Source organism: Anser anser (genome assembly GCF_964211835.1).
Source record: "Anser anser genome assembly, chromosome: 6".
Taxonomy (NCBI): Eukaryota; Metazoa; Chordata; class Aves; order Anseriformes; family Anatidae; genus Anser; species Anser anser.
The window spans coordinates 10,039,453-10,057,194 of record NC_139726.1 but is presented as its reverse complement, the minus strand read 5'-3'; the positions used below and the strand labels follow the sequence as shown (position 1 = coordinate 10,057,194).

General features: G+C 47.9%; 1 protein-coding gene across 2 annotated transcripts in view; it reads right to left on the bottom strand.

The window, feature by feature from the left end:
- ESYT3 (extended synaptotagmin 3) overlaps nt 1-17,742 on the bottom strand; it is a 32,440-nt gene extending 14,698 nt beyond the window's left edge. Inside the window, exons 1-7 of one of the 2 annotated variants that reach the window (XM_083841175.1) lie at nt 17,724-17,742; nt 11,577-11,618; nt 10,592-10,726; nt 9,954-10,030; nt 3,785-3,851; nt 3,069-3,158; nt 1,934-1,989 (exon numbers count right to left, since the gene is read on the bottom strand). In XM_083841175.1, the coding sequence (XP_083697301.1) occupies nt 1,934-1,989; nt 3,069-3,158; nt 3,785-3,851; nt 9,954-10,030; nt 10,592-10,726; nt 11,577-11,618; nt 17,724-17,726 (470 nt within the window). In that variant the 5' untranslated portion in view covers nt 17,727-17,742. Of the gene's footprint in view, nt 1-1,933; nt 1,990-3,068; nt 3,159-3,784; nt 3,852-9,953; nt 10,031-10,591; nt 10,727-11,576; nt 11,619-17,045; nt 17,604-17,723 lie in introns of those variants that run through there. The other variant, XM_083841174.1, reaches the window with a different exon arrangement.

Genomic DNA, 17,742 nt, shown 5'->3' with positions numbered 1-17,742 from the left:
GAGCGGGGGAAGAAACTCGGGCTTGTGACATTCAGCTTAGACCAAAAGGACAGGAGACGGTAGTTTAACACCAGAACTGATAACCAAGGATCGATGTACATCACTGGGGAAAGCTCCGCCATCTCCTAACAATAATTCCAGTCCGATTGAGCTGCTGCAGAGCAGAAGATGAGCACGGACTTTCCAGTCCAATCTAACACTGACTCATTTTTAGCTTTCCAGTTTTAAATCTTTTATTTGGAATTGCCATGTTTGTTTGGCAGGGAAAACTAATTTGATCTGTTTTTCCTGTGCAAGAAGTGTATGGCTATCACAGACCTCCAATATTCTCTGGGTGATTAACGAGAGGATTTCAACGTGCTACTGCAACTCAGAATGAGCAGCAGACAATAGTAAGGGAGAGACCTGAGCACACCAAACACCAGAAATTTTTTCATCCTCTTGGTAAATCTAGTGCTTATAAGGCATTTCTCAGGGAAAGGCCATGCAATGAAATTGTCACAGTTCGTGGATGAAGACCGATTCACAAAGAATAATTTTTGTAAATCTCCTACTCCCATTGTCAAACCAGGAGTCTGAAAACCCTTGTTCAAACTATTGGCTTTCCTGACAAATTTCTCTGCAGGAATGTCACAAACTGTCCCTTCTCTTCAGTCTTACGGTATACTCAGCTACACGCAGCTTGCACATGAGGACAGATATCTGCATCTAGTATCTTCACTCTCTTAAGTAGGCGAATAAAGAAAAGGAGAGCTCTTACTCAACCTGTATTTCAGCCTGTTCACAGCACACATGATTTGCTCATGGCTTTCATGTGCTGTGTTGATGAACAAGCAAAGGTTTCTATGTTCAAATCCCCGTGAGAGAACCAGAGAGTGAACATTTAGGACACCAAATTTGCACTTAATTATATGAGAGGTTGTAGGCTGGAACACCTACATACCTTCTCCCTGCAAGGATTAAGGAATGCTGCATCAGAAAAGAACAGATTAATTTGTCTGATAAAAGCTGGAGCTCTCAGGGCAAACGTCAGGTCTCAAATTAAGTAAAAAACAAAACCAAAAAAAAGAAAGCTTCCTCTCACTTGACATCAAAGGTCTTCAGAGGCCCTTTACTGCATAAACTGACACCTAAAGTAGCCAGCCATTTCCTATGTATCTGCAAAGCATGAGCTGCAGTGGAAGGGAGGGGAGCAGTGGTGTCTGAGTTCATTTTAAAGGGAGAAAGGCAATGGCTGAGTAACCAATGTGTATTTTGTTCTCGTGTGACAGAATTTTCCCATTACACTGAGAAAAAAATGAAAATGTCCATCTCCAGCCTGGAGGAGCAGATTGAAACTTACAGCAGTGAAAAGCAATGAGATTTTCATCCTGCAAGTTTTATGTACAAGATCAACCCAAGAGGCACTGGGGAGCAGCTAGGTTTTCTGAAGAACCTAATGGATGAACAGATTACACAGAACTAGAAGAATATTTCTCCTTTTGAATATGTTGCAGTTTTCTTTATCACGGATTGGATTTCAGTTCATCACAGGACTGCAACCCTGTGATACTTAACCTTTCTTTTCACTTTAAGGTATGTAAACATAAGCACAGACTGCCTAGATCTGCTCAACTATCTTTATAAGTAACTGGCACATGAGAAACAGAAGGGCTTGTTTTTCAGTTTATAGTAAATCCCCAAAACTACAGTGGTCTAATTCCACCCTAAATCCCAAGTGCAGTGAAGTGAAGAAGGAATTTTGACATAATGTATGAGCACCCTACTCAAGTGTTTGCAAACCCCACAGCCAGATGTAATGGCACGAGTATCAGCGTAACTCCTTCTACACATCACTCTTGAGAATAACTTTGATGATTACTGGAGAAAGCCTTCCCAGTTCCCAAAGGTTTTTTTTTAAAAAGGAATAAAGTGAAACAAAACAGACACTTACTTAATTCCTGGGACATCCAGGAGGTTGCTCATGCCTGCCCAGTTGATTTCCAAATGCTACAACAAGGACAGGGAGAGAAATGATACAGGACCATTAAAATTTATCTCAGGACAAATGTTGAATTTAAAGGGGAAGCAAATGCTTCTGAAACAAAGTTGGCTGTTTAAAGAAAGCCAAACCTGCACCAGCAAATGATTGTATTTATACTTTAAAATCAACAGCTGATAGCAATTCCCTTATCTATTTTACCTGTCATACCTGAAATTAAGGTATCACTGGGACTTATCCTGCAAGCACAGGAAGACACAGCACTCAGCCCCTAGCAATGCCCATTGGCAGATGCCCCAGGGTCATGCACAGTAAATCCGGCAGCTCTACCTAGACTGTGAAGTTGTTTCCTCACCTTTCACTTAGGGGTTGGCCTGTGCCCTGAGGCAGGGAAATTTACAAACACCACTGGAATCTGTATTTCTGTTCACATAATAAACAAAGGAGGTTTTCATCTGTTTACATAATGCTGCTACATATAAACTCAAAACTACCTCATTCAATATCAAAAGTGTATGACAGCCAGGACCTCAAGCAGAGTATAACCCAGAATCAAGCAGAGTTGTGTGCTATAACTGTTTTTTTGTTTTGTTTTGTTTTAAAGAAGGCTAGAAGTTTTATCATATTTTATTCAACCACAATTCAACTACAAAGCACTTGTGACCTTAAATAGGCAAGCTTTCAAAGCATGGCCATGACTGAACGGTTCCCAAGATGGCTTCATTTAAAATCCATGACTGGGAAGACTTTAAGTACATCTGCCAGGATCCTTCCAGCAAAGGCCTATGAAATGGCTGCTGTGCTGTCAACATGAGAAATTCCTCCCCTTCTTAGACCAAAGCAAATAATTCTATAGGCGCTACTGCAAGAGAGTTGGGCAAATTCACTCCCATCCTCTTGGAGTTTAAGACGAGCATTTAGCAACCAGGAATCTGCTGTTCAGGTACCCGCACTGTTGGGCATTCACAGGTATGCAGTTCGGGTTGCTAGCGATGGACAGCTTGTGTCGCTCGCTGAAGACTGACCCATGCCCTAAGACAGTCCTCGAATCAAGAAGGCTGCAGAGTACAGTTCACTAGTGACTCACCGGTTTCTGCATAAAAAACAAGGTCACCGCTCCGATAAACGGGGCTTCTGTTAGAAGAGGTTCCAGTATCAGTCGCAGCGTCCCGTACAGCTGCAAATACAACAGACCAAGGAGAATCAAGTTTGAAGATACTCTCAGGATACGGTTTCAAAACTGAGCTTTTCAGTGATGGAACTAATTTTAAAAATCCTGCTTGAAATCATTTTACTTAGAATTTACTAACAATAACCTCCTTCTCTCTCAAACTATTGCTATTGAGACTGGGCAAGGTTTCCTAAGCTCAAGGAGTCTCTACAGTCCTGACTGCCATGTAATGCCATCCCCTTGGTGCTTCTGCGATCTGCCCATTAGCTTTCAGTATTGTAAGGACAGGTCTTTGGTCTAATCTAAAACAGGTTATGAACACCCTAACAGAATTGTTTCTTTTGAAGTTCTCTGCCAACATGCAATTGCTCCAAACTCCAGTGGCAGAAGCTGGCCCTTGTGAGTTCAATGCTCTAGCAACAAACCTGTGTAAGAGCCACACTAAGAACTTAAATATTACTTTTTAAGGTGCTTTCCAAGAAAGACACCATTTTCTCAGCCAAAACAGATATAGCCATTCGTCCCAAGACTACTAGTCTTTGGTTTTCCAGTCAAGAGTCTTAACCTGCCCACTGGGACACGCTACCTCCTGCCACACATGGCCTTGAAAAGAACATCAGCACGACACGCACCTGGACGCCTTTCACTCCAACATTAAATTTCGATATGTCCATGTGAATCTCACAGTCTCCTGCATAACTGAAAGAAAGTTCTCACGTTACTCCACAGTTTGCAATAGTTCGATGAACAAATTTGGCCTGTACAGAGTATAAAGGAAATGAGTTACATGATTGGCAACTTGACATCACAGGCAGAGGTTAATTTTTAAGCAACTGAAAAGGGAAAGTTGAGCACGTTGAACAAGAGTAAGATCTTCACAACAGAAACCCTGCAGTCAGCTGGGATATTGATTACCCACAAAATGTCAAAGCAACATTTTTCTAGGTTACTTTCCCATTCTTAAGACTTGCAGCTGGCTGGGGCAAGCTTGCTCTTGCTCCCAAGGAGGGGAACAACTGGCTCACTAGAAATTCAAAGTCATGGCAATTGCCCTCTTGCTCCCCTCTCTGCCAAAGGCCTGATCCCAGATGGGTTACAAACCGGTGATCCAACTCCTGAGCTGACGCAGAGCCACATTGTCATCACAGACGGGGCCCTGGATGTTATAGCTCACCCCTGCCACAGCCAAAAAGCCCATTTGAAGGACAAACGCATCGCTAAAAATAACCTGGTTTCCTTGAAGCTGAATTAAAAGACAATGGTTTAAGATGAGATCTTGGTCAGTTGCCATGGAGAACATCAGACCTTAAATAAAATGAATGCCAAGTGTGGCACTGTAGCAATTTGGAAACCACCTTAGACTTTTATTAAAGTGCAAACATCACCTTATGCAAAAAGCCAATAGCCACTCCCCTAGGAGCGGAACCCAGCAGATTTGTTGATGCCTCTGGCAGAAAACAATTGAAGGGAGCTAGCAAGTTCCCTTCCAGTCCTCTGAGAAATAGCTCTTTTTGGGTGCAGACACAAACACCCCACAGGTAAAGCAGGGTAAAAGGTACCACAACACAATGAGTGTGCTGTGTGCTGTCTGGGTGCATACTTTCACCCCCCACAGAAAGGAAAAGGACAATTCTTTTTTTTTTTTTTTCCTGCTCTGACCACAGGTATATGGGCAAATAGCGCAGTAGTTGCTCTTAATTCACGCTGTCATTTGCACAGACAGATTCCCCCACCACCATAAAATACCTTGCCAAGAATGTGCAACTCTGTGAATTTGTCTCCATTTCTGCAAGCAAAGTTCCTGAATTTTTGTTTAGAGAGCCACTTAGCAGAACCTAAGAAGTTCAAAATGCTCAAATTAAAGCCTTTAATGTTAGAGCATTCTCATTTTTTTCCAGTAGCCAACCTCACAGGCTATGCCAACTTGAACACGATCTTCCTTATAAGCTAGTCAGATAATTAAACACACTTATTTTAACATTTACACAATTTTGATATTATCTTACAGTTCATTACACTGAGTGCTAATAGAAGTTTGTCACAATAAAACATCTAAATGAGAAGCCAAAATGAGTCCCTCAATTTGCATTAATTAAGCGAAGAGGATTAATTGCCAGTGTTCAACACAACAAATAATACGTGTGGTGTTTCAATTTACAATTTTTATGCCTCTCCACAGCCAAAAACTCTTCAGACCCAGCCCTAGACGTCTTCCTTCCCTCGTAAGGCATCAATACGTGCAATCAGGTTTTCGAGTCTGGATGTCAGAGCAGCCTTCACCCCTCTTATCAGAGCCTGAGCCTTTAATCGCCCTTAAGTCTGCTTCATACCAGCACCGCTCCCACACCGGGGTGCCTGGAAGGATGCCCTCTGCTCATCAGTTTTACTCCTCGTTTCCAGCCCACGTTGCTCCTGCTTTCCTCTGCCCCCTCTGCTCAGCATAACCTCGCTGGGCTCCCCCAGACAGAGCAGCCTGAGCTGTCCTACTGGGCTTCAAGCCTCGGCACTCACAGGCACGTAGGGCTGAGCCCTTGGCTGGTACCCCCAGGAGCACGCTTTGCCTACCTGTGAGGGGTGGAAGAAGAACCCGTTTCTCTCCTAAGCCCTGTATTGCGCACGGAGATGTAGATAAGCACACCTACGCCACGGATGAGGACCGGGGAAGCTCGCAGAAGCGCGCTTATCTGCATCTCTTCTGCGCCCAGGTGGAAAAGCTGGGCCCACAGTGTTTGTGATACAAGGACAGCTCGCTGGCGGAAGGCAGGGATGCTACAGGAGCACATACTGACAAGTTTGTGGACCTAGGTCAACGATGAAGCAGTAATGGGCAAATAAGAGAGACAAGAAAGTGTGACCAAGTACCGCAAGATATGAAAAAAAAAAAAACCAGACCGTGTCTGCCTTTCCCCCTCTGTCTTTGAAGTCAGGCTCCTGACAGCAAGTGTTCCTTTTCTGCTCAAAACTGAGAAGTTTCCAAAATGCTTTGTTTCTTGGAAGATCCCACAAGCTCAGTTAGCCCAAACTCCACGTATTGTTGCGTGCTTCTTTTGACTACTTTATGTGGTCCTGCACCAGATGACAGAGACCATCTGGATAGAGTTGCAAACTTGCCAGTTACGAAATTCAGATACTCTTTTTGAAGAGTAAGTTTCAATGCATATTTGTATTTATTTTATAAATAAATAGCCTATTTTTCTATGACATCTCATGCACTGTAAAAGCCATGGAAGAGCTAGGAAATGAACACTCAAAACATCTGCGATGAAAGTTATTATAAGAGTAGTAAATCAGATTAACAAAATACGTAGCAGTTGGATTGCAAGACACTCGTCTAGGAGCTAATGGTGCCTTCAGATACTTCACATCTCTGATGACTAGAGCCAGATGATTACATGGCTTCACAGTAGCTCAGGGAATTGCAGGATTAGTGGGAAGAAAAATGACTACAGGAGGTCAAGTGGCTGCACTTGAAAAGTCTCAATTTTGAACAAGGCACTTTTGGAGAACATTTCTGGAAAACGTTGATGCTAATTCATCTGGAGACCACAACTGTCAGCTCCCCATGCTCAGGAGACAGATTCATGACTTAGACCTAGGGCAAACTGGTTAGAGAACCAGGAGCACAGTCAGTTTTTTTTTCCTACCTAGAATTTCAGATTTGGGGATTTCAGATCCCAGTTTGTCTGGATCTTATATTTCATTTAACCACTGCAAGAACCCTGATGTGCCATGTGAGAGCTGTAGATCATCTGTATTTGTGCAGTAAGTGGATACACGGACAGAACAGACAGACACCAGGACTTTCAGACGGATAAATGACAAATTTTATCCATACAGAAGATCCCAGAGTAAGCAGTGATTATCTCAATGTTTCCGCTCAGTCCTATGAGCCATGACAAAATCAAAACCACTTAATTTACACCAATTGAGATCATTATTTCAGAGACCAAGCAAAAGATTCTGCAAGACAACTTAAGTGCTCCTTCCGTGCTACTCACAAGCAATCACCACTGAGCCTTGGTTTGCCTGTCAAAAACTCGGGTGCAGTCTTCTCATCTGGGGCAGCCAAGACTGTAATGACAAAACCATTCCCAGCGCTCTGATGCTAGAGATACGTAAGCTGTTATTAGCAGATTTAATTAAAGCAGCTTCTCAAGTTCCTTTTGGTAACTCCATGTGATGTACTGCATCACTGGCGCTGCTGACAGCTCTTGCCCATACCAGTCAGGGACCTCCTCCTGTTCTGCTGCATTCACTGAGTGTGTTGAGATCTCTGGAGGCAGGATGCTGCCTAACGCAGGGGGTTACTCACTGCTGGAGCGGGGCAGAGCAGGAGCGTGGATAACAACATCCATGTGACACAGCAGCTCGGCCTTCCCCGCTGCAGCAACAGCACAGGAGGAGTTTTTGAGCGGGGCTGCACGCAGCGATGAGCCAGCCAACAGGCCAAGCTCATGTGGGTTCACCAGAGGGGAAACTCCCCCCAAATTACGCCCGTAAGCATCAAGGAGTCACGTTAATAACATGCAAATGTGTCAGCTCTTTAATGTCCACTGCACCATAGTTACATTTCTCTGAAACCTAACCCGAGAGGGAAGTCAGTCCCCATGCCCTCAGCATTGCCAAGTGCACCCACAGCAGGTTACTGCAGCCTCCAGAGCTGGTACGCTGGGGCTCAGCTCTCTGGATGAGTCCAACCATTTAAATCTCACCTTTGCCCTTAGAGGGAACAGGAGAAAGGAAGAGGGGCCAGGTGAGAGTAGAAAGCTCTGCCATTAGTACTACTCAGAAGGACTCTGTACATAAAAAATGAGGTAGCTGATGTGCAACAAATCAGAGACATCCGGTGAGTTGGTCAGACAGAGGGTCACATCCTGCACTCAGGTGGCAGAACAAGCTCAAGCTTGGCCGAGATTCTGGCTCCAGAAGAGCCAGGAGGAGCCAGTCCCCCCCAGCATCATCACAGCTCTGACTGAGAGGATCAACCTCCCTCTCTAGTAAAGTGGGGAAAAAACAGAGGACTCATTGATAAGCAGCCACCCAAACCTGACTCACCAGCACACGATGACAGAGGTAGTGCAAAGGGCTGCAGCCTCAGGGCTGCCCCCAACAGGGGCAGCTCGAGTCCATCTCCCCTAACCAGCTCTTCTCCCAACACCAGCTGCATTAACACAGACACTCACAACTACTTACGTAGCTAAGAGAGACGGTTTTGTAATGGGAGATTGCCTGGCTCCCAAAAAGTAGAGGGTGCCAATTTCTTTGATTAAAGAAATGGGGGGAAAAAAGTTCCTTTGGCAACCTGGAAAAAAGCAGGTCAATAACCACCACTGCTCACAGATTTGCTTCTCACCATTCCTGCAAGTAGTACACGACCTTCTGCAGCAACTGTACAATGCACACTTGCAGAAACTGATGTTAATTTGCTAATGTAAAAGAAGCTGGGCCTTTAGCACAGCCCAGGAGAAGCCTTCCCCTTCAGAGAGACAAAGTAGGCTGAACACTCCTATGTGAATACAGAAAACTCCTGGGTTATCTGATAATAGATCAGGCTAAGTTATTGTCAGGAGGAGGAACAGAAGTGAGTGGCCAGTTTGGAGATGCTGCTGGGTCTGCCAAAAGGGCAGGGATGAGGAGGTGGGGGAATCCCTCTGCAGATTACTGTTGTTAAAAGACAGTGAAAATGAGTATGTGGGAGAAGCAGCCTGCAGAAGTAGCTTAACAGAGAACAGCAGCAACCTCCCACAGAGCCTTAAAGGTATCGAAACCCTCGATCTCAACGTGGAAAACACAAATGATTTGCCACGGGCCCTAAAACTGGTCTGGCTATTACAAAGAGCACTTCACTGACTGTGCTGAAGCACAACATTGTTGAAAACCGAGCACATTGTCTTGCAGGGAGCACCAGTGCCCTGCCAGGCCTGGGGATGCTGCCACATGAAGCAGCAGGCACAGTCCTGAGCAGCTCTGTGCTGTTGCCAAGACAGCCCATAGTTTCACACTGCTTTTTCCTGGCGCTACCATGAAGAAAAGCCATTTAAACTAGGTGGCCCAAAAACCCACTGCAGAACTACAGCAGCATGCAAGTGGTAATTCCCCCAGTAATTCCATTCTCCAGGCAAAACCAGAAGAAAGTTTAGCTCTGTGGTGGCTTCAGTGTTAACAGAACACACAAGTTCATCCAAAACAGCCTGGAATGTATCAAATGTTTTATCTAGTTTTGTTGTTGTTATTGTTAATAGAGCTAGAGGCAATTTTCTGCTAAAAGAACAGTTGTAATAAAAAAAAATGCTGGGTGGCACAAGGAACACATAGTGAGTAAAATAAGAGGATTAATCTTAAGGAATTAAAAAAATCGTGCAAGTAGTTCCAGAAGAACTATAGACGTTGGCCTGAAGAGGAACCACATGGGGACAAAAGCCAGACCAAGCATCTCCATGCCAGAGAGCTGTCAGAACAGGAAATACAGTTCCAAAACTCAGCTTGTTAGTGCCATGAATGGCAAAACCAACAATTTTATATCCACAACAGCACTGGTAAGCCAGAGCAGGTAACACCTAGACCTGTGCAGGTGACATTGCTCTCCGATGTAAAGGCTGATGCCCAACACCCCACTTCTGCAAATAATAAGGACATCCAGCTGGGGGACAGATTATCTCATATCACTCTGGGCTGATACAAGATAAGCAGCTCCATCTCATGCTGACCTTAGCGGACCATGTGTCCAGTCCAGCATGACAACTCACGCGCAGGTAGGCAGTGAATTAAGAACCACTGACATAGGCAAGGACGGAATGTTACCATATCTGCAGGTCTAGGACAATTTGTCTTCTATCAATTTCTTTGGTGTAGGCTTTTACTCCATTGATTCTAGGGCACTGAAATAAAGACAGACAAGACAGGGCATGGTTAATACCTCTTAAGTCCAAGAGAAGAGTCCTACCCACTTCACTCAAGTACTGAAATTTTCTTTATAGACTTTTCAGAACTGCACATGAAGTATGAGCAAACCATACTTTTTCTCTTGAAAACAAGGTTTTTCTCTTGAAAACAAGGTGTGAACAGCCTTGGCTATCCCCGGATATGGGGCTGGTTACAAGCAGCCCATGCTACAAGCCTTAGGGAGCACTGAAAACTCCTGTTGCAAGGGTATAACAGAAAGAAATGTGGGTATGTGGCCCTTTTCCCCATTTCTAGTTCCATATTGACAGTGGCAAGGGACATGTGTGTCTCCCTTATCATCTTTTTTTCATGGTGAAGATGCTCAGGTCAACGTGAGGAGGGACAAAGGAGGCAGCAGTACAGTACCAATACCACTTATTAAACATTCAGAGCTGTAAAAGAGCTGAATGTCAGAGTCCCAAGCAACCACTCTCCCCTTTGCATTTGAACTTTTCAGGACAGACTGAACTGCAAGTGTCGCAAAGCAGTCACGCTACCTTCTCGCCAAAGTGGATCTTGGTAAAGGTGCATGTTTTCAGATGTACGCTCTTTGCTCTGATTTTGGGTTCAAGAACTTCTTTAAATGTTTTTTCCATGATTGTCCCAAAGTACGGCCAGGCCTGTACAAGGACCTAAAGTACAACAAAAGCAAAAACACACTGAAGATTCTTTGTGTAAAATATCTTTAGTTGAGAAACAGACACAGAAAGAACACCTGGCTACTAATGCCTGCCCTTTTAAAACACCAAGTAACGTTTGTGCTCTTAAGTCATCGTTACGGAAAGATTCATCTCAGTTCCTCAGAAAAGGAATATGTTTTAGGAACTGAAGGGTGAGTTTTTAACATCACGGCACTTGTTGACTGCTTCTAACCACAGTGGCTGAGCCAGCAAAGCCCAGGGTTAAAGTTTCTGAAGCGCAGCAGTCTCTAATTACTCTGAAGCGTCACAAAATTCCCTGCAGTTAGGTTTATTTAGAGAGGAGAGAGGTGAGCTTTCACTTCCAGAAGAAAGTTTGCTAAAGAAAAACAGGATAGTTACTAGATACTAAGTTACACATTCAGCTGTTCTGCTGTTAAGTCCAGAGTCAGTTCCAGTGAGAGCTTGACTACTCCTGATGGGAGCACCTGGCTCAGAGCTAACTGGGAACCTCTCTAGCAAGAGGAGATACCACTACTTTTGCTAAAATAATAATACATTCACGCAGACATGCATATGTACACGCACGTGCAATTTTGTTTTGTTTTTAAAATCTCACAAGTGCTGTGGTTAAATTCATCAAACCTACACCAGCCAGGCACACTCCTGGCTCTCACCAAAGCCTGTGACAACTCTGTATGCTCCAAGACTTTAACGCAGACACTGATATGGTTGTAACTTGTTGTGGTGACGTGACAATTTTCTCAGGCTTGGCCAGTGGAGTTTCTGCTGGGATTCAGCTCAGAGCAGCGGGCCTCACAAACTGGAGTTCAGAGCTCCTCACCTTGTTCAGCCACTCCACTCGCTCAACATCAGGGAAGTGGACCTGGAGGCAGAGAAAAATAAAGTGAGTGCCACATGCAATCCGTTTCGGTATACTGCATCGTACGCAAAAGATACCACAGAGCACAGAACAGGTTTTAGAGTAAGCTGAGGTCTCTCTGCCCTCATACATACATTATTTATAATTTATTACTGCCTTGAAAAACTGCTAAAATAATAAAAGGCAAAAGAAGACAGGTGTGCTGATGTACCAGGCTGCCTCTGGGCGCATTTATGTGATTAAAGCAAGAGTCACATCCTGCTCCTGCTGAACAGCAGCATTAGATTCCTAATCCCTCTTGGTCATGCAGTGGGAAGCCCTGAGAACCTGCTTCCCTTCAAGACCACGAGGTGTGCAGGACCTGTTTCCTGTGCTGGCTCATCCCAATCAGGAAATCTGGAAAACAAGAACCTGCTTGGGAAATTCAGCTTATTGGGTGCAGCAGCGTTTCCCCACTAACACTCACACTGTGTCAGTGGCTTCGGGGAAAAGCAGCGCCGTAGGAGTTTAAGCCTATTAGCATGTACCTGTAACAGTCCAGTGGCTTCACCGCTCAAAGCCTTTTAAGATAAGGACAAATTAAAATGAAACAGTCACTCCTGCATCACGTTTTCCAATCGGACGTACCAAATGCTGCCAGGAGGTGTACGTGTCCGTAACAAAAGCCCTCCAGTACCCTAAGCGATGGCTTGTTCCATCGCCAGCACGACAGGTGGATTTGAGGCCGCTCGAGTAACTGACGAAGCACTCAGACCTCACCAAGGGGCTGCTGAGCAAGGAGCCACGGTCTCCTTACTGCAATCCCACACGAAAGTCTTCCGGGCACGGTATTTTCAGCCGGTGCTCCAGGCCGGCAGAAGGATATTGCACGAGGGAAGGACGGTCCGGCAGCTCCGCGAGACAGGCTCTGCTTAGCTCTCCAAAAGCACCCGAATGTGAAGGGACTCCTTATCCTGGCGTCTAGCCTGATGCAGTATTGGGGCAGGACAACGCACTACTTCTATACCTGAGAGCTGTGAATTACACCCTTCAGTCAGAGGTTTGCTGTTTTATTTAGCAGCATTCGGAGAGGTGCTCAGAGACATTCGGATGGAACCGACAGTAGCTTGTTTTTTTCCCTCTAGCCTGATGTATGATTTCAGAGCCCATTTCCCTTGCTCGAACAATGCTTCGAATGATCTCCGATTATTGCATTAGAAACCAAAGTGATGTTACCGTATTCTTTAAAAGCAATTTCTTTTGATGCTTTAAATAGCAGCTTTGCCATTAAACGGGAAGACGCAGGTTCACTGAAATGCCAGTCTACCCGGCTCCATCCGCATGATGAAGCGGGAACGCAGCACCAGAAGGGACGATCAGCACCGGCACAGCGCAGCTGACATTTCCCAGGAAGGAGGGTTATGTGAATCGGGGGACCTCCAATTCACCTGCCAGCCTTTCGTCCTTCACCAGAGGGCCCTGCGCCGGTACGCATAAATCCTGGGTGCCCTGAAGGCAGCTGCTCCCCAGCTCCAACGTGACTGTCGGGCCCCGCAGCGCTCCACAGCACCCGCAGGACGGTTCTGCATCAGTCCCAGGCAGGGGAAAGCAGGGATGGAATTGGCTCGGTGAGGGAGAGGTACAGAGGGGAGAGGGGATGTGGCCCAAAAGGAAGGACAGACCAGGACCCAGGGCACCACTCAGGCCACCAGACCCCAAAAACGAACTCACAGCCCACTTGTGAGACCCACCAACATTAAAAGGAGAAGTGCAGCACCATATAACCCCCTAAACTTTGCCAGGATTATTCACTAGAGCCGCAGCTGCTAGAGATGTAGCCACAAGAAGTATCCAAGAAGCAAAATCAGCGGATAGGAGCTGGACCAGCACGCAGGAGCATCAGGAAACAGGCAAAACCCACGAGATGGAGGTGGCAGCCAGACCCACCGTAACAAAAAGAGAAATAAAACCCACTGTTTGAGCCACAGATGCCCAACTGGACAGCCGGGGGCAACCCCCAAAGCACCCACAGTGAACCACAGCTCGCCGTGTCGCACCGCAGGTCGCTTCAGACCCGAGCTCTGAGCACAGCCTGTCCGCAGGGCGTTCCAACAACGCGCATGTCCTGCTAGGGTCTGCCAGAAGACAAGTTCTGCTCTAGGTCAGCTCGGCGGCACCACCAACCTCTCCTCCTGACCCAGTTACTTACTCAAAGAACTTAAATGTACTAATAGTTTTTTTGCAAAAAGCACAAAAGACAAAAACGTAACCCAAACCTTCTACAGTTCCATTGGGAGTTCAGACTCAGCGCTCACCCCTGTTGCTGGCAGGAGCCCTGGCATCGGGGTTTTGTTCCCAAGTTTGCCATCGGTACAGCACAGACAAGAGAAGCACAAAATAGTTCCTACTGAGCCCAGCACCAGCCACCAAGAGCTGCCAAAGTTCGCACTGTCCCAAAATAAGACATACTCCGTACCCTTGGGCAAATCTCACTATCAAAAATCACCTACAAAAGCAGGCATACTTCTTGCCAATATTTCAGGAATGCTGCAGAAATTACTTAGCATCTGAAAAGAGCTTTGAAGATCAAAAACACGAGGTAAGGGGCAATTACTAGCGAGTAAAGGAGAAGTGTAAGTTTCTGCAAGGCTCCGCCCTGCCCCGGAGGAGGCCACACCAATGCTCACAGCAACAGCAAAAACCATGTGAGACATGACAGCGCTGATCCATTCAAATACAACGCAGGAATGTATCCTTCAGCATCACTGTTGCCTTTAAAAAAAAAAAAAAAAAAGGAGACAGGTTTCTTAGCTCCCTGTGCAGGGACAAAAAAAGAACGTCTGAAGTCTAAAGAAGCCTTTTGCATGACCAAGGAACTGGCAGCCCGAGTTTTAAAAGGACTGCTCTGTACCTCCAATACCAAATTCTCCTGGCATGAGGCGTCTGGCACCAGGAGGGAACCCAGCACACCGCGATGGTCTCACCTGCAAGCTGCTGCAGAAGCAGCACAGAGAAGCCGCCGCCACCACCACCACCACAGAGCCAGAACGGAGGTGGAAGCAGCACCGCCTCTGCTCCAGGCACCGAGTGGTTTTTACAAAGGCCAAGGTAAATGCTGCCTGGGCTGAAGTCAGACAGCCTCACCTCTCCAAGACATAGATCTGAGTCTGCCTGACCCAAGCGGATTTCCAGCCTGGTTTCCCAGCACAGCCTGCCCACGTAAGCTGGCACAGGAGCCTCTCCTCCAAACTCAGTGGCGGGTTTCGGCCAAGAGGCTGCTTCTGGATCACAGCCCTGCAGATTCCCTGAAACAGCTGGGTGAGTAGATGAGGTTCCCTCCTGGTGTCCCCACTGAAGGAAAGGCAGAGACACAAACACTTCTCCTAAGAACTGGTGCCAGGACTGTGCAGAGCCTGAGCCACGGCTGAAGGAGCCCCTGCGCTGCTGCTCCTACAGGAACAGCGTTTAACCAAGTGGTGCAATCAGCCACTGGCCTTAACTCCTCGCTGAAGGGATCCTCTTCATTTCACTCCAGGGCACCTGAAGGGACAACAATTTACCAAGCCCCTAAGACAATGCCATCATTTGTACCTCCAGTGCCTTTCCTAGCATTTCACTGCAGCTCCAACCCATGCTCCCACCTGAATTTTATTCCTACTCCCACCCCTGCACGTCAGGAGAGAAGAACAGGAGGGACATTTTTAGAGCTGCTTCAATTGAAGGCTCGTGAACACTGGAAGTCAAAAAAGAAAGATAAAAAAAGATGACACCAGAGACAAAAAACCAAACAGGCAGCAGGTGAGAAGCAGCCTCCAGGACTGGTACAGGGGAAAAGAAGCAGAAGATCAAGCTGAGGAAGGGAATAGAAAGAAAATTAGAAAGGAAGTTAAAAAAACATCAAGTATACTGTGTAAGTAAAAGCCAGCTGATGCTGAACAGAAGTTATCAACGTAGGAGAGGAGATGTGGCATTACTGATAAACGTCAGAACTAAAAGCACACGCACCCTGCAGCCCCTTACCCTCCTGTCCCACGTCCTGCCTCACGGCAGGCGGCCCCAAAACCTGGTGGTCGGGATCGAGGCCCTGCAGAGCCGACTGATGCTCCCCATGACCACGGGTAGGAGGTGGCTGTGGTGGGATCCCCTCGAACCTTCCCTTCCTGACCAGGAGGCGACAGGACCCTGATCCCCAGCCTCTCCTCGCACTCCTGGGCTCCAGCCCTGACCCTCTTGGTGGGCTCTGCTGGAGCCTCCCCGTTTGGCAAAACCTCCCCTGGGCTCTCAACGCTGAGTAGAGAGCAACAATTCTTCCCCAAGCTGGCACAGAGGGCACTTCCAACCACAAGAACTAAAGACTTGAGATTGTCTTTGTGCGTTGGGGCTGACCCTGGTGTTTTGGCGACAAGTAAGGGAACCAGTTTCTTGTCCCCAGCATCCAGGGAGCTGGAGGATGTCACAGCACCGCTCCCACAGCACCTGGCCGAGAGCTGACAGCACCACGCTCCTTGCTCCTCTGAGCTGCGTTAAACGCACTGTCAAGACAAACAAGCAGAAAAACTCCTGCGTCTGGCAGGGGGGAAGACGAGCGGGGAGCCGTACGAGCCCTGCCGGGAGCGCTGCCCGCCCGCCTGTCGCACCGTACCAAGGAGCGCCAAGGGCTGCCGGCTGCAGAGAACAACGCCGACGATCCGTCACTGCCTCCACGCAAGCAGAGCTCTTTGATAGTCTCTTCCTGACAGGAAAAGCACTTCCCGACCAGTTCCTGGCACGTTTTTAAATGCTAAGCGTATGATGGCTAGAAACGAACCCAGACCGCTAATCCTTTCCCATTAGCCAACCGAGGGCGCCGAGCAAATAGCCCCCGATAGAGAAGAAGCAGCGCAGCCAGATTTTCAAGTCTCTTCACTTTAAAGCCGGGGATGGCGAGGAACAAACGCGAACAACAAGCGGAGGGTGGCTGCCCGCACCACCAGGAGATGTCTCTTGGAAGGTAAACACCTGTGGCTTTTAGTGAGCAGAGTATATTATGTTATAGATTTATTACTATTACCGTTTTAGCAAGCAGAGTGCATCATGTTATAGGTGCGTTTATTATTATTTATTTTAAATGACGGTAGGGAGAGGAGGAGGAAACTTTTCGGATGAGGTTCTCAAATAAGCATCTCCCCAAACGGGAACGGCCACAAAGCAGTAGCACGCATTCGAAAGGTTTCTCCGGGGCACAGCAGCCCATTTTACGGACGCACTCGGAGCCACACGCAGGTTTCCTGACCAAAACCGACTTTGATTTTGGTCCTTGCTTTGCCAGCCAAGACCCGAAAACCCGGGAGGCTGCAGCGGGATCCCAGGCACTCCCCCCGGCTGCTCCCCACACGGGGCACCCCCGGCAGCCCTCCGGCACCCACCACCACCACCACGACCACCACCACGACCACCAGCACCGCCACTCACCCACGCCGGCAGGTGCCTCGCCGCCAGCCCCCTGCACACCGCCTGCCTCTCATCCTCCAGCAGCGCCGCGGCTGCCGCCAGCCGGTCGCGCTTCCCCCGCCGGTTGCGGCTCCAGCAGAAGCAGAGGGCCAGCCCCAGCAGCACCCAGCTGCCGCTCAGCCCCAGGTACCCCGCCAGGTACACGGGGCCGAGCCACAGCAGCGCCCGGCCGGCGGACGACAGCAGCGCCCGCGGCGGGGAGGCGGCTGAGGGCGCTGAGGCGGCTGAGGGAGCTGTGGCGGCTGAGGCGGGCTCCATGGCGCGCCCCGGCTGCCAGGGGTCGCCCCGGCCGAGTGCGCTGCCTCCACCCGGCGGCGAGAGGAGGGGAAGGGAAAAGAAGGGAAGGGAGGGACCCCTCCGTCCCCGCCCCGCAGCTCGGTGCTCGGGGAGCCGGCTGCGGGCCGCCCGGAGCCCGCTGAGGGGGCGGGATGGGCGGCAGGAGCCGCCTGTCGCTGCGGGGCGCCTGCTGCTCCGCAGTCGGGGTGCTTCTCGGTCCCAGTTCCTCTCGTTTTGACGGCGGTACCCGGGGTGTTCACGCTTTGAAAGAATGGGAATTATGCGTTAGGGAGCGCAGAGATATTTGGGAACCACGAGGTGCGCTTGGAGAGGCTTTTCCTCTCAGCAGATAAATACCATTACCATTCTGCATATGCCTTAG